Source organism: Mobula birostris, chromosome 2, assembly GCF_030028105.1.
Source record: "Mobula birostris isolate sMobBir1 chromosome 2, sMobBir1.hap1, whole genome shotgun sequence".
In the NCBI taxonomy this organism is placed as follows: Eukaryota; Metazoa; Chordata; class Chondrichthyes; order Myliobatiformes; family Myliobatidae; genus Mobula; species Mobula birostris.
The window spans coordinates 194,951,077-194,974,791 of NC_092371.1; the positions used below are offsets into that span (position 1 = coordinate 194,951,077).

The following is a 23,715-nucleotide window of genomic DNA, read 5'->3' on the forward strand; positions in this document are numbered from 1 at the left end:
AAGCCCTATTCAATACCCTATTGGGTATAAAATTCCAAAGGTATATTCACAGCACAAGGGAATCTATTTCTCATTTGTCGACTCCTTTCGGTGAGACAGCCCCCTATTTCTAGACATCCACTGAAATTAGGCATGAACCAAGCATCTGTACTCCCAAACCCAGTTAGATTTTAATACTTTTCATTGCGATCTTCTCTCAAGATTCTAAATCCCTCGTCTCTTTTATCTAACCTTTTTGAAAACCATATAAAAATCCATGTGTGTCACATCAAAAGGTTCATCTTTATCAGCAGTATTCTGCTCATAACCTCAAATTGTTATGATTTGTCAAAAATTATTCCAGTTTCTTTGGAACTTTGATCCATTTCAAGAAACTGTCTTCTGTGAAGATGGGCACAAGTCAATTATAATTTCTCTGCCATTTCCTTGTTGCCCAACATAACCTTTTCTTGTCAGACAAGGACCTGAATTAAATTTAGCTCATCCTTTTATTTTTTACATATAGGTAATTTTAAATCTGTCTCACTGGTTCATGCATTTTTGTACCTTCCCTCTTCTTTCTTCCTCAACATGGGCAGGGTTTCCAAGTGTTCCTGATGTGTAACTTCAGGGTTCTTGTATCATTCTAAATATTCTTTCTCCATTTTGAGCATGTAGTGATGTGCTACAGACAGCACTAGAATAACCACACGGAGTTGGGAGTTGGAGTTGCGATAAAAAGATTTATTCAAACTTCGCGGCCTGTTTTAAAGCCTTCCCGTTCCCGCCCTCCCTGGAGCGGGACTGCTGTGGGGAATGCATATTCCCAGACCCTTTCCGCGCGTGGGATTTTCTCCCTGCTGGTGAAGATGGCCTGGTGCCCTTTTTGGGGCCGGCCCTCTGCCTGCGCGCGCTGTTTTGTGAGCCAGTTCGTGGGTGCTAGAAAGTGGGTCGCCACATAGCCCCCCCCCCCCCCAGAACCGGCGATACCTCCCCCAATGTCCACAGTCTGGATCGGCCTCTGTTTGGGAGGTCTGCCCCGGCACTGCGGTGCCTGAGCCTGGGCCGGCTGTGCCAAGTCCACATGGGCTGGTTTGAGTCGGTCCATCGTGAAAACCTCCTCTCTCCCCCCAATATCCAGCACGAACGTGGACCCGTTGTTCCTGATCACCTTAAACGGCCCCTCATAGGGCTGCTGTATTGGTGCCCGGTGTCCGCCCCGTCGTACAAAAAGAAACTTACAGTCCTGCAGGTCTTTGGGTACGCAGGTTGGGCTCTGTCTGTGCTGTGAAGTGGGGATGGGGACAAGGTTACCGAGCCTCTCCCGTAGTCTGTCCAGGACTGCTGCGGGTTCTTCCTCTTGCCCCCTTGGGGCTGGTATGAACCCTCCTGGGACTACCAGGGGTGCGCCGTACACCAACTCGGCCGACGAGGTGTGCAGATCCTCTTTGGGCGCCTTGCGGATTCCGAGCAGGACCCAGGGAAATTCGTCCATCCAGTTCGGCCCCTCCAGGTCCATGACAGCCAACTTCAGGTGACGGTGAAAACGCTCCACTAGTCAGTTCGACTGTGGGTGGTAGGCAGTTGTGTGGTGTAGCTGCGATCCTAAAAGGCTGGCCATAGCCGACCACAGGCTGGAGGTGAACTGGGCGCCCCTGTCGGAGGTAATGTGGGCCAGCACCCCAAAGCGGGCTACCCAGGTTGCGATCAGTCCTCGGGCGCAGGATTCGGAGGTGGTGTTGGTGATCGGGACTGCCTCTGGCCATCTGGTGAACTGGTCTGTCATAGTTAGGAGGTACCGCGCTCCTCGTGACACTGGCAGGGGTCCCACGATATCCACATGAATGTGGTCAAACCTCCGGCGGGTGAGTTCGAACTGCTGCGTCGGAGCCTTGGTGTGCCACTGCACCTTGGCCGTTTGGCACTGCATGCACGTTTTGGCCCATTCACTGATCTGTTTACGAAGCCCATGCCACACGAATCTGTTGGAGACCAGCCGGACGGTTGTCCTGATAGAGGGGTGCGCTAAGTTGTGAATGGATTCGAAAACCCGCCGGCGCCAGGCTGCTGGGACGACGGGGCGGGGTTGGCGGGTAGCTACGTCACACAGTAGGGTCCTCTCACCTGGACCTATGGGGAGGTCTTGGAGCTGTAAACCGGAGACTGCAGTCCTGTAACTGGGGATCTCAGCGTCTGTCTGCTGTGCCTCTGCCAGCGCTGCATAGTCCACCCCCTGGGACAGGGCCTGTATGGTAGGTCTGGATAGTGCGTCCACCACGACGTTGTCCTTTCCAGAGACATGCCGGATGTCCGTCGTGTACTCGGAGATGTAGGACAGATGTCGCTGCTGGCAGGACGACCAGGGGTCGGACACCTTCATGAACGCAAAGGTTTGTGGTCTGTGAACGCGGTGAAGGGCCTACCTTCTAAGAAGTACCTGAAATGCTGGATTGCCAGATATAGTGCCAATAACTCCCGGTCGAAAGCACTGTATTTGAGTTCTGGTGGTCGTAGGTGTTTGCTGAAGAACGCCAGGGGTTGCCAGCGACCCTCGATGAGTTGTTCCAGCACTCCACCAACTGCTGTGTTGGATGCATCCACCGTGAGAGCAGTAGGAACGTCCGTTCTGGGGTGCACTAGCATTGCGGATTTTGCCAAGGCTTCTTTGGTTTTAACGAAAGCGGCTGCGGCCTCTTCGTCCCAGGTAACGTACTTGCCCTTACCCGACATTAGAGTGAACAGGGGGCGCATGGTTCGAGCTGCTGAGGGGAGGAAACAGTGGTAGAAATTCACCATACCCACGAATTCCTGCAGGCCTTTGATTGTGTTGGGTCGGGGGAAGTTGCAGACCGTGTGTACCTTGGCAGGCAGTGGGGTTGCCCCGTCTTTAGTAATCCTGTGGCCCAGGAAGTCGACGGTATCGAGTCCGAACTGGCATTTGGCTGAGTTGATTGTAAGGCCGAATTCGCTCAGGCGGGAGTAGAGCTGGGGGAGGTGGGACAGATGCTCCTGCCAACTACTGCTGGCTATGAGGATGTCATTTAAATAGATGAATGCAAAGTCCAGGTCGCATCCCACCGTGTCCATTAACCGCTGGAAAGTCTGTGTGGCATTCTTTAGACCAAACGACATTCGGAGAAATTCGAAAAGTCCGAACGGGGTGATGAGTGCTGTTTTGGGGATGTCGTCCGGATGTACAGGGATTTGATGGTATCCCCGGACGAGGTCTACCTTGGAAAAGATCCTTGCGCCGTGTAGGTTTGCTGCGAAGTCTTGAATGTGCGGCACAGGGTAGCGGTCTGGCGTTGTAGCCTCGTTCAGTCTGCGGTAGTCACCTCACGGTCTCCAGCCCCCCGTTGCCTTGGGCACCATGTGCAGGGGGGTGGCCCATGGGCTGTCGGACCGTCGTATGATCCCTAATTCCTCCATCTTCTTGAACTCCTCCTTCGCCAGTCGGAGCTTGTCCGGGGGAAGCCTTCGAGCACGGGTGTGGAGGGCTGGTCCCTGGGTCGGGATGTGGTGCTGTACTCCGTGTCTGGGCATGGCTGCCGTGAACTGCGGTGTCAATACTGATGGGAAATCCGCCAGGACCCTGGTGAATTCATCATTGGACAGCGTGATGGAGTCCAGGTGTGGGGCTGGCAACTTTGCTTCACCCAGGGAGAACGTTTGAAAAGTCTTGGCGTGGACAAATCGCTTCCTTTGCAGGTTGACCAGCAGGCTGTGGGCTCGCAGAAAATCCGCTCCCAGGAGTGGTTGGGCCACGGCGGCCAGTGTGAAGACCCACGTGAACCGGCTGGAGCTGAACTGTAGCCGCACCGTGCGGGTGCCGTAGGTTCGTATTGTGCTGCCATTTGCGGCCCTCAGGGTGGGTCCGGGTTCTCTGTTGCGGGTGTCGTAACTCATTGGAGGTAAAACGCTGATCTCTGCTCCGGTGTCGACCAAAAATCGGCGTCCCGACTGCTTGTCCCAGACGTACAGGAGGCTGTCCTGATGGCCAGCCACCGTAGCAATCGGCGGCAGCTGGGCCTTGGCGTTTCCCGGGAATTTGCAGGGTGGTCTACAGCGGCGGGCCTCTGTGCCCCACCGCTGGTGGTAGAAGCACCATTGTTCGTTGGGCTCTGCTGCCGGGCCTGGTCTGGTCTGTCGTTGGGCACGCGGCTTGGTGATCTGTGCAACGGATGCCCCTCTCTCCTTCTTGGCATTCCACAACACACCTGCTCGGGCCGCCACCTCCCGGGGGTCGCTGAAATCTGTGTCGGACAGCAGCAGGCGTATGTCCTCTGGCAGTTGCTCTAGGAACGCCTGCTCAAACATGAGGCGGGGTTTGTGTCCTTCAGCCAGGGCCAGCATTTCGTTCATTAATGCTGACGGCGGCCTGTCTCCCAAACCATCCAGGTGCATTAAGCAGCGTGCTCGTTCGCACCGTGAGAGTCCAAAAGTCCTTATGAGCAGGTCTTTGAATGCTGTGTATTTGCCGTTCTCCGGGGGCGACTGTATAAACTCCTCAACTTGTGCAGCAGTCTCTTGGTCGAGAGAGCTCAGCACATAGTAGTAGCGAGTGGACTCCGAGGTTATCTGCCGAATGTGGAATTGTGCTTCTGCCTGTTCCAACCACAGACGGGGTCTCAGCGGCCAGAAGCTTGGCAGTTGTAACGAAACTGCGTGAACGGATGCGGCGTCGGTCATCTCTGGCCCAAATATCGTTTGGGCCGTCGGGGTCACCAAATGTAGCGGTGTGCTACAGACAGCGCTAGAATAACCACACGGAGTCGGGAGTTGAAGTTGCGATAAAGAGATTTATTCAAACTTCGCGGCCTGCTTTAAAGCCTTCCCGTTCCCGCCCTCCCTGGGGCGGGACTGCTGTGGGGAATGCATATTCCCAGACCCTTTCCGCGCGCGGGATTTTCCCCCTGCTGGTGAAGATGGCCTGGCGCCCTTTTTGGGGCTGGCCCTCTGCCTGCGCGCGCTGTTTTGTGAGCCGGTTCGTGGGTGCTAGAAAGTGGGTCGCCACAAGCACATCCTTGAATCCTATTCTCTGACTGCCTTCCCATGACCCAAGTTCAAGAGTCCTTGTTCTTTGAGTCTGAATGGCATGCGAATGCCCGTGTAGCCAACTGTATAACTAGGGTGTCAGTGCTAGGGTTGTTGGCTTTGGAGATGACGCTGATATTAGCCTCTGTCTGCAGTGACTTTGAAGGATTTTGCAGAGAAATGGGTGATGATATTTTCCTACAAAATAATACAGGAGTGCACTGTTGCCTGATAGAGTGTGGGTTTTGTGCATTTGCCTAGGCGTTGATATTTGAAAATTCTTTTCCTTATACCCAAAACTGTATTGGTACATTGAAAGCATCCAGCATCTGCAGAACCTCTTGTGTTTAGAATTTTATTTTTGGTGCTTGCTTCACTGAGAGTTGGTTCTCAAGATGTGTAAAATGATCTGTTCATTTAGACTCTTGCCGTGAATTTTTATTGTCAGAGGCTAGTACTTTGTAGTGGGGTCAGGTTGGTAAAGAACTATGGACCTACACTTTCCTACCACCCTGAACCCTGCAAATCACAATTCAAAGTTCAAAAATGGTTCGAAGTAAATTTATAAGTCATATGCAACCCCGAGATTAATTTTCTATGAGGCATACTCAATAAATCCGTAATAGAGTAGTAACCATAATAGAATCAATGAAAAACTGCACCAATTGCGCATTCAACCAGTGTGCAAAAAGCAACAAACTTCGCAAATACAAAAAGATAAATATAATAATAACAAGTAAACAATAAATATCAAGGACATGAGATGAAGAACCCTTGAAAGTGAATCCTTAGGTTCTGGAAACATTTCAGTGATGGGGTAAGTGAAGTCGAGTGGAGAGCTTGATGGTTGAGGGGTAATAACTGTTCCTGAACCTGCTGTTGTGAGTCCTGAGGCTCCTGTACCACCTCCCTAATGATGGATGCTGATTTCCTGTGACAACACTTCATGTAGAAGTGCTCAGTGGTGGGGGAAGGCTTGAACTGATATGGACTGGGCCATATCCACTACTTGTAGGATTTTTCATTCAAGGGTGTTGGTGTTTCCATTCCACTCTGTGATGCAACCTATCAATATACTCTCCCGCACACATCAATATACCTCTTCCCATGTATTCTGTGTAAAAGAAAACTTACCTCTGACATCATCCCCCGCCCCCCAACATACTCACCTCCAATTCCCTTAAAATTATGCCCTCTTGTATTAGTCATTGCCACTCTGGGAAAAAGGCGATGGCTTGTCCACTCAATTGATGCCTCTTATCAAGTTACCTTGCATTCTCCTTTGCTCTAAAGAGAAAAGCACTAGCTTGCTCAGCCTTTCCTCATAAGACATGCTCTCTAATCCAGACAGTGCTTTGGTAAATCTTCCACATCCTTCCTATGATGAGACAACCAGAACTGAACACAGCAAGGGTGGTCAAACCAGAGTCTTACAGAGAGCAACGTTACCTCATGTTTTTAGATCTCATGAACTAATGAAGGCCATCACGTTATTTGCTTTCTTAACCACCCTATCAACTTGCTTAGCAACTTTGAGGGATCTAAGGAAGTGGACACGAAGATCCCTCTATTAAGAACTGCTAAGAATCATGCCATTTAACCTTTCACTCTCTCTTCAAGTTTGACCTTCCAAAGTGTATCACTTTGCACTTCTCTGGAGTGAACTCCATCTGTCACTTCTCAACCCAGCTCTGCATCCTGTCGATGTACCATTGTAACCTGCAACAATCTTCTACACTATGCATGGCTCCACTACTAAACTTTGAGATCTTTATAAATGACTTGGATGAGGAAGTGCAGAATGACGCAAGGAGATCTCTGTGGACACCACTAATTGTGGATTTCCAGGTAGAATCCACTCCGTGTTCTATCACCTTTTGCCTTCTGTGGGCAACCTAATTCTGAATTCACACAGCAAGTTTCCCTGAATCCAATGTCTGCTGAGCTTATTCCATTCTGTTCACGTAGCCAGCATTTAGAAACTACTGACAAGGAAAGTCATTTACGTTTATAACCATTTATAGGTCTGGTATCATTCCTGTCCAAGCCGTGGAAGAGGTTGCTATAATACCAGGCTGAAAGATCAAGGCGGATGTACCATTTGGTACAATGAAGTGCAGGTACATTAATTTACTATATTTTGTATCTTACAGACATTTACTTTTTAGGTTGCTGTTGTCAAAATATTATCAATATTTTTTAAAAAGTCATTTTGCAATTTTCTGTGATGTTCACACTGTACATCTAAATATTAAACTTCTCTTTAAGGCAACCAGACATTTTGAGCTTTGAAAATGGGTAACCTTTGAACTGGTTCTAAATGTAATAAACAATAATGAGGATTAATCTGTTAAAACATTTAATTACCAATTATGGTAAAGTTGGCCATCTAGAACATGGGGGTAAGGATATTATGCTGTGAAATTTCCTTGCAAAAGCATGATCCATAAGTTCATATATTTGACTCTATGCTGTCTGTCGTCATGCTAAGGTATTTATAACTGCTAATAAGCACACCTTGAGGCTGCATAATTTGTTTTGTTCCCAAATGAAAATGGGTATCTTTTCTACAGTGTTGAAACTACATGATTAGATTCTAATAGGGTTATTTTACCTCCAGAACAAGGTATGAATAATCCAAAATAACTCATTCATGTTCACGTTAAATCAGAGTGGAACCACAGCTATTCAAGTAGAAGGTTTACTAGATTGTATATTTAAGAGCAGAATTGACCACATCTCCTGATCCAACTCCTGTTTTTTTTAAAAGAAAAAGTTAATCTGTGCTGCATTTCCATCTTTGTTCCTGGAAAGTGAAAAGGTTGGCCAAAATAAGCCTGTCCACAGAGTAAGATGTCTATTAAAATATGGAAGATTCTGAAAGGGCATGACAAGAGAGCATCACTTTGACCCAGCTCTGGGCACTTGGGTTCAATCGTGTCCTCGGGTGCTGTCTGAATGAGATTTTATGTTCTCCCTATGACTCTGTGGGTTTCCACTAGGTGCTCTGATTTCCTCCCAAAGATACGCTGAAGCATTAACTAGTTGTTATAGATTGCGCAAGTATACATGATTGCAGTGAATCGGGGGCATGTGACAGATTACAAAGAAGTAACTTTGGGGAATGGGACTGATAGGAAAGGCTCAATGACATGAATAACTTCCTAATTTGTAAGCAAATAGGAAAATGATTCTCTTTGTGTGAACATTTAGAGCAGGAGATAGATTCAGAAGGGGTTACCCAGTTTGGAGATGAAGAATCCTTTAATAAAGATTGTTAATATTGTTTGGTATTGTCAAACTCAAAGAGCAATGAAGACTGACCATAAGGCTGTTGAGAAACCTGGGAAGTGGTGTTGAGACTAAGATTACTTCAGCCATTCTGATTTATCCACGGAACTGTATAACCAACTTCTATTTGTTATGTATCGTCAAACACATGAACTATCTCATTCCCCTTTAAAAATGAGATTGAACTTTCTGATGTGAATATTGGTAGAATACAGTAAAAGGGTTCTGTACCACTATAGTACTAATTTTAATGCCACGTGAGTGAAAAGACCTTGAGTGGATTGACAACTAAGAAATGTTCTCTCTTATTATTTTTCCATCCATCCATCCTGGTGAACCTTGTTTTTAAACAAGTTGTTGACTGACATTGAAGAGCACTTAAATGTCATCATCACTCAAGTAGAGCCTGATCTAAAAATTCCAGTGGATGAATTTGATGGTAAAGTAGTCTATGGACAAAAAAGAGCACTAGGAGGTGAGTATTTTGGATATGCACTTTTATTAGAATGTTGCATCTCAGTTTAAAAAAAATCATTAGTCTATGCAACCATAATTTTTGAATAAAAGCATAAAGCAGAGGCCATTTTTATGTGTGATATCATACTTGTTCTTTGAAAAACATCTCTGTTACTCAAGGCCTTTGCTCTTATCCTACATATATCTTTATAATTTTTTCCTTTCAGGTAATTAACCAATCACCTTCTAAAAGTTGCTTTCGAATTCTCCACCTCCATGCTTTTAGGTAGTGCAGTCAGGATGCAACAATTTGGCTTCTTTAAGCATTCTAAATTGCGTCTGCTCCTTTTGCTATTTGGATTAAATCTGTGCCCTGTAGTTATCAATGCTTCTGCTGCCTCGAAAGATTATTTTGTGAATTCACAGATGGTATGTGGTTTTTATTGCCCAAACTCAATTGCCGTTGAAATTTTCAAGTAATCCATTCAAGTTATAGAGCAGATGGCAAAGACATTTTAATCTACAAATTGAACCAAATGCCCCTTTCTTATAAAAGTCTGGTACTTGTATCGACACTATTACTTAAGTTTTTCAATCTTAGGTTTACTTATTTAACCGAATTTAAATGTCCCAATGGAATGGTGGGAATTGAACTTGTAAAGCAATGCTCAGGCCTCTGGATTACAGTTTTATATTTTGCATTGCTTGAGTTCAGCCCCTCTGCTTTTGCCTCCTGCAGATTTAGAAAGTAAAGTCTTAGTTAGGTGTGCTGTACCTTGGCACATACCTTGGAGAAAGAAAGGAGCAATAGTCAACTGGGGTCACATTGCCTACGGACGTGAAAAAGCATTCAGTCTGAATCAAAATCAGTTGGAATAGCACACAGAATTCTTCCTACATGTTTTATGTTCTTGCCAATTTTGGTCTTTCTTCACTACTGTCAAAGAATGGGATTTTAGATATTGTATGGATACATATTTACAAATTTTATTTGGGTCAAGTACATTTGTTAAGCTACTTCCATCAGTCAAAGAACAGTAACCTGAAATGGCTTCTTTGGTAATGAATGTGTGTCACAAAAGCTGAGTGTTTTAACTCTAACCAAGTGATTTAAATGCCTTAATTTTCACTTTCTTACTCTTCCTCTTGGCAGGTGGCATGTACAAGGGTCACGTTGATGCTTTGGCACCTTCAGTACAAGAGCTGGCTGCTCTTGAAAAGGAGGCTCAATCCTCTTTCTTACATTTTGGCTATCTTCCCAACCAACTGTTTAGACGCTTTTGATTGCAACGTGTTGTAATTTAGTTCAGCAGAGAAAATGATAAGTAACTACAGAAGCTTGAAGGTGTTTATTTCTTCAAAATGTCATCTAGAAATGGTTAACAATGACTAGGGTCTGCACGTTGATCTCTGTTTCAGAACTTGACAGTTTTTCCACCAATCTAATGTGACAATGAAACATCAGATGTCAGAATTGTTCTGGTGAATAAACTGTTCAAAAATCTTGTGTGTTGTATGATTTGATGAAATATGGAAAGTGATCATTTTAAATGGTGTTTTTTTTTGTTAATCCTATGTAGGAAATGATTGTTTTCTTGTCAGCTGGACAGATTCAAGAATTACTACAAAGTAGCAGTTTCTGAAACTTGGTTATTCACAGTTCAGTGTATGGCTTATAGTAAGTCTGTTTTAATTCAAGAGTTTACTGTTGCAAGGTAGAATGGGATATTATTTTATAATGCTCTTTATACTCTATTGCCATGGGGACTTTAAATATGGATTCAGTTTGGCCTGACTTTAATATAAGTAGCATCAATTCGATGCAATTATGCTATTTATAGTATTTCTGGACCAAATCCATAATGTGGCCTAAAAGCAGTTCATGTTAGAATCCATTCTCTACCACAAACATAATCTATCAACACAGCACACTCCAATACCAACACACTTTGGGAAAACTCATCTTAAGTCACCCTAACAGGTGTATGTAACAGGTACTCTTTGAATTAAAGACTCTTTATTGCCTTAATGTAGACAATAGCCAATAAAATGTGTAGATGTGATTGCAGTTCCTCAGCCTAGTTCTCTTGATCATTGTGTGCACTACAAGCACTACCTGTTGCCTGCTGGGAAAGTTTGTACAGCTAAATTTGAAAATTGGCAGATTAGTTTCCTAAGATTTGTAGACGAACTTTAACAAGCTGTTCATTAAAAAATATCTTTTTTTTGGAGCCGATAATGTTTCAGCTGACTTTGAAGTGGTCATGCAACTCTACAGTGGCCTCAGCTAATCATGCAAATCATTCAAAACCATTTGCTTATTGGACACTGTGGGTAGTACTTTATTTATGTACAGTTCAGTACTATGTAGCAACGTCCTTTGGAGCCACTAAGAGGAGACTAACATTGCAAATTAAAAAATGGAAAAAGTGTAAATGCTGGCAATACGAAATATAAAAAAAACTGGAAAAGCCTTGCAGGTCATGCAGCATCTCTAGAAGGAAAAGCAATGTATTTTCCAGATTTTAAAAACCAAAATCAAATCAAGTTTAATTATTATTCAAACCATGCATGGATACAGTTGAACAAGACAATGTTCCTCTGGGGTCAAGGTACATAACATGTATTCAAAATAGTAAGAGAAAAAAAACATAGTTATGCAACAAATCACATGTGTAGTCCAAGACCCTGAGCAACATGCAATTTGATGGTACGGCTCCAGGCAATCTGGCCTGTCATTCCACCAGTTGAACACTGGAGGGCAGCACCAACAGGAGAGGCCAGCCCCCCAACTGAGCACAGACACCACGTCTCCTTACCTGGACTGCAATAACGGGCAAGCCTGCAGCTTGAGGCCTATTCCTCGCTACAACTGAGGCCATGCTGCTGTTTCGTAGCCTGTCTTGCCACCAAACAAGAGAAACAGGCCTATGGCATCTCACGTTATCAATGTCCAACAGGGTCTTATGATAAGAGAAACATCCAAGACAGTCACTCATGGTTATGATGCATGCAGCTTTCTCACGCCAACCCTGATGCCTTCGAGTAGCAGACAGCAACATGGTCTGCACTCAGGTCAGTTCCACTGAACCTTTGCTGGCTTCACTTTCTCAGACCCAAACCTTTTTGTCAGATCTGGCACTTAATCAAAATTAAGTTTTATCATTTTTTTTTAGTACCTCTTAATAGTAATGGTATCTCATTACTCCTGACACTGTTTCTTCTTCAAAACCAGGAGCCATTGTTTTTAAAATAGTTATTTTTAAATAACACTGCTGATGTTCTGAAATCCACAGTCCCAAGACCCTTGGCATTATTGGTTCTAGGAAAGTGGAACATTTTTCACAATATTATTGAGCAATTAATGTTTAATCTTTTAGTTCATTGTGTTGAAGAGGAGGATAACTCTCCTGGTTCTATTTGAACAAGCTAGGCAGCAAGTCATGAACTACTTTTTACCTTAATGGTTTGTTTTGTAAATGACTCAGCCTTGGGCATGAAGCCGAAGTGGAAAACTGCTTGAGAAAAAGGTAAGCGTACAAAATAGTGAAATATTTAAATCTGTAAAAGGAGTAAGATACAAAAAGCATACTTGGATAATCAACAAAATAGATAGTAATTCAGATCTGATAAATTATCAGGGCATCTTTATACCATACTCATTCAAATGCCTTAATGATGTGGGATTTGATTAGCATCCCACGTCTGGAATACAGCTACTTGTTAGGATCAAAACTGTAATAAAGTCTGGAGGAAAATTTCCTTGCTAAACCCAATTTAAGATGGTTATATAATTGAAGATGAAAATGTTCTTGCAGTTGCCACCTTTCAGCTGATTAATTGCTCGTTATTATTAGTATTAAGATGTAGGATTGCAGAGCTTTAATCAGATCCATTGATTGTGGATTTTTTTTACCTCTATCTGTGACATGCTGTATTGCAGCTTCCTCTGGATGCACGTCACTTTTTAGAAATGCCTGGTGCAGCTTGTTTGGTTTGATTGTAACTTGCGGATGTGGTGGTACCATAGTACCATAAGACATAGGAGCAGAATTAGGCCGTTTAGTCAATCGAATCTGCTTCGACATTCCAACATGGCTGATCCCGGTTCCCACTCAACCTCATACACCGGCCTTCTTGCCATATCCTTTAATACCTTGGCTGTTCAGGAAATTATCAACTTCTGTCTTAAATATACCCATGGATTTGGACTCCCCCCGCCCCGCCTGTGGCAGAGCAGTCCATAGATTCACCATTCTCTGGCTAAAAAATTCTTCCTTGCCTTTGTTCTAAAAGGTCACCCCTCGATTTCAAGGTGCTACCCTCTATTTCTGGATACCACCACCATAGGAAACATCCTCTACACATCCACCCTCGCATTCTTCTATATGCCATTGAGTACAGGCTCAAAGTTGCCAAACACTCCTCATATGTTAACCCCTTCATTCCTGGAATCATGCGAAAGAAGCTGCAGAAGGTTGTAAATCTAGTTAGCTCCATCTTGGATACTAACCTACAAAATATCTAGGACATCTTTAGGGAGCAGTATCTCAGAAAGGCAGCATCCATTATTAAGGACCTCCAACAGCCAGCGCATGTGTTTTTCTCACTGTTACCATCAGGTAGGAGGTACAGAAGCCTGAAGAAATGCACTCAGCGATTCAGGAACAGCTTCTTCCCCTCTGCCATCCAATTCCAAAATGGACATTGAATCTTTGGACAGTACCTCACTTTTTTTTAACATACAGTATTCCTGTTTTCGCACGTTTTTTAATCTATTCAATATACGCAATTGATTTACTTTACTTTTTTTCTCTCTGCTAGATTATGTATTGCATTGAACTGCTGCCTCTAAGTTAACAAATTTCATGTCACATGCTGGTGATAATAAACCTGATTCTGTTTCTGATCCTTGTGAACCTCCCCTGGACTCCCTCTAATGACAACACACACTTTCTGAGATATGGGGCCCAAAACTCTCTCCTTGCTTTTATACTCTATTCCCCTTGAAATAATGCCAACATCACATTTGCCACCTTTACCACAGACTCAATGTGTATATTAACCTTGCACAAGGACTCCTAAGTCCCTCTGCACTTCTGATGTTTGAACCTTCTACCCATTTAGATAATAGTCTACACTATTGTCCTTTTTACCAAAATGTATTTTTCATGCATTTTTTAGATTAGATTAGATTCAACTTTATTGTCATTGTGCCAAGTATAGATACAAAGCCAATGAAATGCAGTTAGCATCTAACCAGAAATGCAAAGAATAGTGTTATTTACAAAATAACTGAATAAAAAGTAAGTGCTACAGCACACAAATATAGAAGTACTGAGACAGTACAATATGGGTGCAATACTGCTCAGCACTGTGATGTGAGGTTGAGCAGGGTCACAGCCTCAGGGAAGAAGCTCTTCCTGTGCCTGCTGGTGAGGGAGCAGAGGCTCCTGTAGCGCCTACCGGATGGGAGGAGAGTAAAAAGTCCATGGTTAGGGGTGAGATGCATCCTTGATAATGCTTCTTGCTGCCCAGGCAGTGTTTATGGTAGATGTTCTCAATGGTGGGCAATTGGGTGCCGATAATCTGGGCAGTTTTCACCACAGGCTGGAGTGCTTTGCGGTTCGATACAGGACAATTGCCATACCACACTGAGATGCAGTTGGTGAGTATGCCCTCAATGGTACAGCAGTAAAAACCCGTCAGTATCCTGGGACAGAGGTGAGCTTTCTTGATGCTCTGCTGGAAATGCCTTTTTGATCGGGATGGAGGAGTTCAGGGACCAGGTGAGATCCTCGGAAATATGAACACCAAGGAATTTGAAGCTTGATACATGCTCCACTACAGCTCCGTTGATGTAGATGGGGACATGAGTGTGGCTCCTAACATGCCTGAAGTCCACAGTGATCATCTTGCTCTTCTGGGTGTTTAGGACCAGGTGTTGGACCTCGTCCCTGTAGGCCGTCTCATCATCCTCTCTGATCAGTCCAACTACCGTGGTGTCATCTGCGAACTTGATTATGGAGCTAGAACCATGTACAGGAACGCAATGAAAAGGGAGTACAGAAGAGGGCTCAGCACACAGCCTTGAGGCACGCCGGTGTTCAGGGTGAGAGTGGAGAAGGAGAGGTTGTCTAACTTAACTGATTGGGCTCTGTTAGTCAGAAAGTCCAAGGTCCAATTGCCATCTGCCCCTCTTTTGTTCATTCTTCCAATTTATCTAAGTCCTGCGGCAATCGCAATGCTTCCTCAGCACTACCTTCCCCTCCATCTATCTTTGTATCATCTGCAAACTTTGCCACAAAGCCACTAATTCCATTGTCCAAATCATTGACAAACAGTATGAAAAGTAGCGGTCCCAATACTGACCCCCCCCCCCCCCCCGAAGAACACCAGTAGTCACTGGCAGCCAACCATAAAAGGCCCTTTTTATTCTAACTCACTGGCCTGTCAGTCATTCCTCTATCCATATCAGTATCTTTCCTGTAACGCCTTAGGATTTTATCTTATTATACAGGCTCATGTGTGGAACCTTATTGAGTGCCTTCTGAAAATCCAAGTAAATGACATCCACTACCTCTCCTTTGTCCACCCTGCTTGTTCCTTCCTCAAAGAACTCAACAGGTTTGTCAGGCAAGATTTCTCATTACAAACACCATGCTGAGTTTGACTTACTTTATCATTAGTCTCTATGTACCCCAAAACCTCATCCTTAATTATAAATGCCAACACTTTCCCAACCACTGAGGTTCGGCTAACTGACCTACAATTTCCATTGTTTTGCCTTCCTCCCTCCCTTTAAGAGTGGGGTGATATTTGAACTCTTCCATTCCTCTGGGACTATGCCAAAATCAAGTGATTCTTGAAAGATCATGACCAATGCATCTGTTATCTCTTCAGCAACCTCTCTCAGGACTCTGAGATATAGTCCATCTGGTCCAGGTGACTTATCCACCTTAAGACCTTTCAGTCTGCTTAGTACTTTTTCCTTTGTAACAGCTATGGCACTCACTCCTACTCCCTGACACTCACGGATCTCTGGCACACTTCTCATGTCTTCCACAGTGAAGATTGATGCTAAGTATCATTTCTGTAGTTGCTCATAGCCTACAGCATATTGTGAATGCTCAGCTCTGAACTCTGTTCTGTTTACGATTATTGTGATGTTGCACTAAAGGAAGAGAGTGTCATTAGTGTCAAGGTAAGATGGTGGGCTATCAGCAATCCTATCATGACTAGGTGTGTCTACCACAGATTGCAAAAGGTGAAGTGAGGGTGGTTTATCCTTCATGCCATTCACTGTCTACCCAGCTGGCCGTTTGTCCTTCTGGACTCGGCCATTCAGCGTATACTTATACTTCACACTTCATTGTCGCCAACCAATTGGTACTAGAACCTACAATCATCACAGTGATATTTGATTCTCCGCTTCACACTCCCTGGATTACAAATATTAAATATTAAAGATATTAAAATAGTTAAAATTAATAAATATTAAAAATTTAAATTATAAATCATAAATAGAAAATAGAAAAATGGGAAGTAAGGTAGTGCAAAAAAACCGAGAAGCAGGTCCGGATATTTGGAGGGTACGGCCCAGATCCGGGTCAGGATCCGTTCAGCAGTCTTGTCACAGTTGGAAAGAAGCTGTTCCCAAATCTGGCTGTACGAGTCTTCAAGCTCCTGAGCCTTCTCCCGGATGGAAGAGGGATGAAAAGTGTGTTGGCTGGGTGGGTCGTGTCCTTGATTATCCTGGCAGCACTGCTCCGACAGCGTGCGGTGTACAGTGAGTCCACGGACGGAAGATTGGTTTGTGTGACGTGCTGTGCTGTGTTCATGATCTTCTGCAGCTTCTTTCGGTCTTGGACAGGACAACTTCCATACCAGGTTGTGATGCACCCTAGAAGAAGGGTGTTCTATGTTGCTCTATGCCCGTGTTACCTCCAAAGCTACAAGTATTGTTCAGCATGGAACAGTGATTGATTCTCAGCTGAGGGAGGGTGATTGGTTGTTTAGAAGAGGAAATGCTTCTTGTTCATATTTCATCCTGTTGGAAGAGGATCCCAGTGCAACTCACTCTACCACTCTATGCAGGTTTTTGTCTGCAGGACAAGATGTAGTCAGGGAACATCTACAAGGTAAGTGATCTTTGAAAACTGCTACAGTTGCAAGAAAAAGTTTGTAAGCTCTTTGCAGTTACCTGGTTTACTGCATTAATTACTCATAAAATGTGGTCTGATCTTCATCTAAGTAACAATAATAGGCAAACGCAGTCTGCCTAAACTGATAACACAAATAATTATATTTCTCATCAAATCTGAATATACCATTTAAACAATCACAATCTGCGTTCAGAAAAATATGTGGACATCTGGGATAATGCCTTCTACAAAAGCTATTGGGAGTCAGGTTTTCCAATCAATGAGGTGAGATTGAAGATGTGGGATGTAGAGGTGCCCTGTCCTGTTTAAAAAAAAATACACAAAGTAGGGTTACTGACAGCCTGCTCCTCTCAAGAAAGATCTGTTTACGTGCACCATGCCTCAATCAAAATAACTTTCAGAGGGCCTTCGAAAAAGAATTGTACAGATGCATGAAGCTGAAAAAGGCTATAAAGCATTTCTAAAGATCTGAGTCCACTAAAAGAGAAATTGTCTACAAACAGAGGAGATGCAGCACAGTTGCAAAGATCACACCAAGAGCACAACACACCATGCTGAAGGAGATGGAAAAGTACCCAGGGTAACAGCAAAAGACGTGTAGAAATCTCTGGAACTTGCTAAAGTCTCTGTTCATATGTGCACTGTAAAAAAAAGCTCTGAACAAGAATGGTGTTCATGGAAAAACACCACGGAGGAAACCACTGCTCTCCAAAAAAACCTTACCATACGTCTCAAGTTTGCAGAAGACCACCAGGATGTTCCACAATGTCCTGTGGACAGATGAGACAAAAGTTGAACTTTTTTGGTGAAGTGCACACTGCTGTGTCTGGAGGATAAAGGACACTGCACACCAACACCAAAACTTCATCCCAACTGTGAATCATGGTGGAGGAAGCATACAGTTTGGGGCTGCTTTGCTGCCTCAGGGCCTGGACGGCTTGCAGCCATTGATGAAACAATGAATTCAAAAATGTATCAAGACATCAAGCCTCTGCACTGATCTCCCTCCTGGCACTTATGCTTGCAAGTGGAACAAGTGTTATACCTCCTCTCTCACTATCATCCTGGGCCCCAAACAGTTCTTCCAGGTGAGGCGACACTTCACCTGCCAGTCTGTTGGGGTCATATACTGCAGGGGTCCCCAACCTTTTTTGCACCGCAGACTGGTTTATTATTGACAATATTCTTGTGGACTGGCTGACCCTGGGGGTGGGGATGGGTAGGGTTGCCAACGGACAAGAGTAGCAGTCAAATACGTTGTGTTTACCCCGAGAAAGACGACCATGAAGCCATGTGTGGGCACCTGTGTGCACATGCGTGTACATGCCAATTTTTTTTTTTTTTATTATACAAATTTAGAAATTTTGAGAGTGCAGAGTTTGTATGTTCCTGTCAGGATTCAAGGCAAATGGAATAGGAATAAGGAACCTTGGTTCTCAAGGGATATTGCAACTCTGATAAAGAAGAAGAGGGACTTGTATGAAATATTTAAAAGGTCGCTGTCTACGGGTGAAGTGCCGGAGAATTGGAGAGTGGCTCATGTTGTTCCGTTGTTTAAAAAAGGATCGAAAAGTAATCCGGGAAATTATAGGCTGGTGAGTTTAACGTCAGTAGTAGGTAAGTTATTGGAGGGAGTACTAAGAGACAGAATCTACAAGCATTTGGATAGACAGGGGCTTACTAGGGAGAGTCAACATGGCTTTGTGCGTGGTAGGTCATGTTTGACCGATCTATTGGAGTTTTTTGAGGAGGTTACCAGGAAAGTGGATGAAGGGAAGGCAGTGGATATTGTCTACATGGACTTCAGTAAGGCCTTTGACAAGGTCCCGCATGGGAGGTTAGTTAGGAAAATTCATTCGCTAGGTATACATGGAGAGGTGGTAAATTGGATTAGACATTGGCTCGATGAAAGAAGCCAGAGAGTGGTGGTAGAGAATTGCTTCTCTGAGTGGAGGCCTGTGACTAGTGGTGTGCCACAGGGATCAGTGCTGGGTCCATTGTTATTTGTCATCTGTATCAATGATCTCGATGATAATGTGGTAAATTGGATCAGCAAGTTTGCTGATGATACAAAGATTGGAGGTGTAGTAGACAGTGAGGAAGGTTTTCAGAGCCTGCAGAGGGACTTGGACCAGCTGGAAAAATGGGCTGAAAAATGGCAGATGGAGTTTAATACTGACAAGTGTGAGGTATTGCACGTTGGAAGGACAAACCAACGTAGAACATACAGGGTTAATGGTAAGGCACTGAGGAATACAGTGGAACAGAGGGATCTGGGAATACAGATACAAAATTCCCTAAAAGTGTCATCACAGGTAGATAGGGTCATAAAGAGAGCTTTTGGTACATTGGCCTTTATTAATCGAAGTATTGAGTATAAGAGCTGGAATGCTATGATTAGGTTGTATAAGGCATTGGTGAGGCCAAATCTGGAGTATTGTGTTCAGTTTTGGTCACCAAATTACAGGAAGGATATAAATAAGGTTGAAAGAGTGCAGAGAAGGTTTACAAGGATGTTGCCAGGACTTGAGAAAGTCAGTTACAGAGAAAGTTTGAATAGGTTAGGACTTTATTCCCTGGAGTGTAGAAGAATGAGGGGAGATTTGATAGAGGTATATAAAATTATGATGGGTATAGATAGAGTGAATGCAAGTAGGCTTTTTCCACTGAGGCAAGGGGAGAAAAAAACCAGAGGACATGGTTTAAAGGTGAGGGGGGAAAAGTTTAAAGGGAACATTAGGGGGGGCTTCTTCACACAGAGAGTGGTGGGAGTATGGAATGAGCTGCCAGACGAGGTGGTAAATGCGGGTTCTTTTGTAACACTTAAGAATAAATTGGACAGATACGTGGATGGGAGGTGTATGGAGGGATATGGTCCGTGTGCAGGTCAGTGGGACTAGGCAGAAAATGGTTCGACACAGCCAAGAAGGGCCAAAAGGCCTGTTTCTGTGCTGTAGTTTCTATGGTTTCTATGGTTTTTGGCGATACTTTTCGGGGGGGGGGGGTGGTGGTGGCAGGGTGTTAATAATGACCAGAATATAGGTGATAAGTGGCTAATGCACTCAATTTCGTTTCTAAAAGGGTTTATGTAACGAATTTAATATTAAACACACAGCGCATATTTTCCTTGCATGAATATAGTGATAAGTCAATTATCAGGGGAGCTTGAAGTAAGCGTTGAACGAACTTCCAGTAGAAGTGGTTGAGGCAGGTTCGATATTATCATTTAAAGAAAAATTGGATAGGTATATGGGCAGGAAAGGAATGGAGGGTTATGGGCTGAGTGCAGGTCGGTGGAACTAGGTGAGAGTAGCATTCGGCAAGGACTAGAAGGGCCAACATCGCCTATTTCCATGCTGTAATTGTTGTACGGTTATATAAGTCTCTTATAAGTCAATAGCATCATAACATTTTAAGTAACATTTGAATATTAAACACACAACACATATTTTCCCTGCATGAACATATAAAATCACTGCAACACACGAATATCGCTGAATCAGTGGGAGCCCTGGGCTTGTTTTCCTGCAACAAGACGGTGCCATTGAGGGGTGATGGGAGACAGCGATACTCGAAGGGGGTTCCTTATGTCCAGTCTATTCCGCAATTTAGTTTTCGTTGCATTCATTGCAGAGATATGTTGGAAATGGAAGCAACGTTTTCAGTGCTTTCGTGGCTGTCTCAGGATATTTAGCCTTGACTTTGATCCAGAATGCTGGCAGAGATGTTATGTTGAATATACTTTTCAGCCCGCCATCATTTGCAAGCTCGAGGAGTTGATCTCCTTCCCGCGCTGACATGGATGATGCGTGCGTATTGACCTCGCATGCGTTCAAGCTCAACAGTGCGTGACAGGGAATGAGGAAAGGTGCAGCTGACTCAGATCGCCAAATCATATCGTTTCCTCGCTGCCCAGTAGCATATTCTTTGCAGCCCGGTGGTTGGGGACCGCTGATATACTGTGTCCGGTGCTACCGGTGTGGCCTCCTGTATATCAGTAAGACCCATGTAGATTGGGGGGCCACTTTGCCGAGCACCCTTGCTCCATCTGCCTGAAGAAGTGGGATCTCCCAGTGGCCACTCATTTTAATTCCACTTCCCATTCCCTTTCTAATATGTCAATCCACGGCCTCCTCTACTGTTGTGATGAGGCCACAATCAGGTTGGAGGATCAACATCTTATATTACATCTGGGTAGCCTCCAACCTGATGTCATGAACACTGATTTCTTGAACTCCTGGTAATGTCCCCTCCCCTCTCCTTCACCATTCCCCATCCCCTTTTCCCTCTCTCACCTTATCTCCTTGCCTGCCCATCAGCTCCCTCTGGTGCTCTTCCCCCCTTTTCTTTCTTCCATGGCCTTCTGTCCTCTCCTATCAGACTCACTCTTCTCTTCACAGCCCTGTATCTCTTTTACCAATCAACTTCCCAGCTCTTTACTTCATCCCTCCCCCTCTCAGTTTCATCTATCACCTTGTGTTTCTCTCTCCCCTCCCCCACCTTTTAAATCTACTCAAGCAACACACATCAAAGTTGCTGGTGAACGCAGCAGGCCAGGCAGCATCTCTAGGAAGAGGTACAGTCGACGTTTCGGGCCGAGACACTGGACTCCTCATTTTTTTTTCTCCTGTCCTGCAGAAGGGTCTCGGCCTGAAGTGTCGACTGTGCTTTTTTCCATAGATGCTGCCTGGCCTGCTGAGCTCCTCCAGCATTTTGTGTGCGTTCCGTGGCTTCCCTGCATTCTCAGATTTTCTCGTTTGTCACTTAATAGAAAGTTTGGTACGGGCCTTCCATGTGATGGCGCTCTTGCTCCAGCACAGAGCTGCATAACTTGCACAGTCATCTGCTTTTTACACGTTCTTAGATGTGATTTTGTTTCAACTGCTTACAGTTTAATTACAAGCTTTTAAATGTTGAAAATAATTATAACATTACTAATGCCTTTCATCACCAGCATAAATCATAACTGCCTAAATTCTCTAAACTATAATAGAAATTGAATTTGTATTAATACTTACTTAAAAAATATTTTCATTATTGACGTGTTCCTTCATTGACAAATACACTAGAAATTTGCACCTGATTTCTTTTTGCCCAGCGTTCTGATTTACAATGGCAAGTTAGTGAAAAATGTACAGGAGTGACATCATTGTAAAATCAGAATCAAATATATAACCAAGACTAAAATGAAGTGAATTTTGTCTTGGGCAGTGCAGTGCAAACTTGTACAGTGCAAAGATGTTCAATTGCTATAAATTACAAAACTAAATAGAAAAAAAAGGAATGGTGAGATAGTGTTCATGGATTGACAGAGGGTAAGAAGCTGTTCCTTGTTGCTGAGGGTGGGATTTCTGCCTTCCTCTGATCATTGTAACAAGGATAGGGCATGTCTTGGACAGTGAGGGTCCTTAGTGATCGATGCAGCTTTACCATAGAAACCATAGAACCATAGAAACTACAGCACAGAAACAGGCCCTTTGGCCCTTCTTGGCTGTGCCGAACCATTTTCTGCCTAGTCCCACGGACCTGCACACGGACCATATCCCTCCATACACCTCCCATCCACGTATCTGTCCAATTTATTCTTAAATGTTAAAAAAGAACCCGCATTTACCACCTCGTCTGGCAGCTCATTCCATACTCCCACCACTCTCTGCGTGAAGGAGCCCCCCCCAATGTTCCCTTTAAACTTTTCCCTCCTCACCCTTAACCCATGTCCTCTGGTTTTTTTCTCCCCTTGCCTCAGTGGAAAAAGCCTGCTTGCATTCACTCTCTCTATACCCATCATAATTTTATATACCTCTATCAAATCTCCCCTCATTCTTCTACGCTCCAGGGAATAAAGTCCTAACCTATTCAACCTTTCTCTGTAACTGACTTTCTCAAGTCCTGGCAACATCCTTGTAAACCTTCTCTGCACTCTTTCAACCTTATTTATATCCTTCCTGTAATTTGGTGACCAAAACTGAACACATACTCCAGATTCGGCCTCACCAATGCCTTATACAACCTCATCATAACATTCCAGCTCTTATACTCAATACTTTGATTAATAAAGGCCAATGCACCAAAAGCTCTCTTTACGACCCTATCTACCTGTGACGACACTTTTAGGGAATTTTGTATCTGTATTCCCAGATCCCTCTGTTCCACTGCACTCCTCAGTGCCTTACCATTAACCCTGTATGTTCTACCTTGGTTTGTCCTTCCAATGTGCAATACCTCACACTTGTCAGTTGAGGCAAAGCTAAAGATAACTCTTGAAGATAACTTGATGGTTGGGAGGGTTGAGCCTGCGGGAGCGAGGGCTGCAGCTGGCTTAATACATAGGCCTCACCAGTCGCCAGCCACTTGCAATCCTGTGCATTGGAGCCTCCATATCAGGCAGTGATGCAGCCAGTCAGAATGATCTCCACCATTTTGAAAGAAATTTGCAAAACTTCACTGACAGACTGAATTTCTGTAATACTCCTAATATAGTAGAGCTCTTGGCATGCCTTCTTCATGATCGAATTTTGAAAAATCATATGGAGTCTTAAATAGGTTTGTGATAAAGAAATACTATGCCGTTATGTTGCAAACCTGCGTTTGACTGTACTAAAATTGTTCTGTAATTGTGTTTGTTACATTCAACTGCTCACAACAAATGTAATTAGATTATTACATCAACATGATAATTTTCTCTGAGATGTTCTCTATTGTATGCAGAAGTGCGCAATTCTATCAATTTGTTTTTGCTTTGAACACTCTCAATCACACAGCACAGAGCAAGATCTGTCAAAGTACATTT

The 23,715-nt window shown here is 44.1% G+C and overlaps 1 protein-coding gene across 1 annotated transcript in view; it reads left to right on the forward strand.

The window, feature by feature from the left end:
- The window catches only part of ddx1 (DEAD (Asp-Glu-Ala-Asp) box helicase 1), a 45,195-nt gene extending 34,931 nt beyond the window's left edge, over positions 1-10,264 (forward strand). Inside the window, exons 24-26 of the mRNA XM_072251280.1 lie at positions 7,038-7,133; positions 8,659-8,779; positions 9,914-10,264. Of these exons, the coding sequence (XP_072107381.1) occupies positions 7,038-7,133; positions 8,659-8,779; positions 9,914-10,044 (348 nt within the window). The 3' untranslated portion in view covers positions 10,045-10,264. The remainder of the gene's footprint in view (positions 1-7,037; positions 7,134-8,658; positions 8,780-9,913) is intronic.
- Positions 10,265-23,715: the final 13,451 nt, after the last annotated feature.